At 65.8% G+C, this 357-nt stretch overlaps 1 protein-coding gene across 1 annotated transcript in view; it reads right to left on the bottom strand.

Annotated features, from left to right (window-relative positions):
• Positions 1-8: 8 nt before the first annotated feature.
• The window catches only part of FRMD7 (FERM domain containing 7), a gene marked incomplete at its 3' end in the record, with an annotated part of 10,276 nt that continues 9,927 nt past the window's right edge, over positions 9-357 (bottom strand). The window contains exon 12 of the mRNA XM_010167197.2: positions 9-293. Coding sequence (XP_010165499.2) covers positions 9-293 — 285 coding nt within the window. The remainder of the gene's footprint in view (positions 294-357) is intronic.

Here is a 357-nt window from a genome sequence, read left to right as displayed (position 1 = left end):
AACTGGTGGTGGGGCCGAAAGGAGGTCAAGGGGTTCCTGGCGCTGAAGAGGTCGATGGGCTCCCATGCTCGCTCCAACTCCAGCTCGGCATAGAGCAAGGGGAAGGCAGACGAGCTTTTGGAGTGGGGCAGGAAGGTGGGAGATGCTTCGGGCTTGGAGCGCTCCAGCTCGGCAGCGAATGTCACCTCCACAGCAGAGCTCCGGCGCCGGCTGTCCAGCATGGGCTCAGAGGTGTGGACCCCGTTGGCATGGTAGGAGCCCCGGCTGCCGTAGGCCAGGCGCAGCTCCTCCACCTGAGCAGGGGCAGAGGGTGGGGGGGCATCGGACCCATGGACAGCAGCAAGCCCGATTGGGGCA

This window comes from Antrostomus carolinensis, unplaced genomic scaffold (assembly GCF_000700745.2).
Source record: "Antrostomus carolinensis isolate BGI_N321 unplaced genomic scaffold, ASM70074v2 scaffold17874, whole genome shotgun sequence".
NCBI lineage: Eukaryota > Metazoa > Chordata > Aves > Caprimulgiformes > Caprimulgidae > Antrostomus > Antrostomus carolinensis.
Note: the sequence above shows the minus strand (reverse complement) of the source record. Positions and strands in the feature narration are given on the sequence as shown.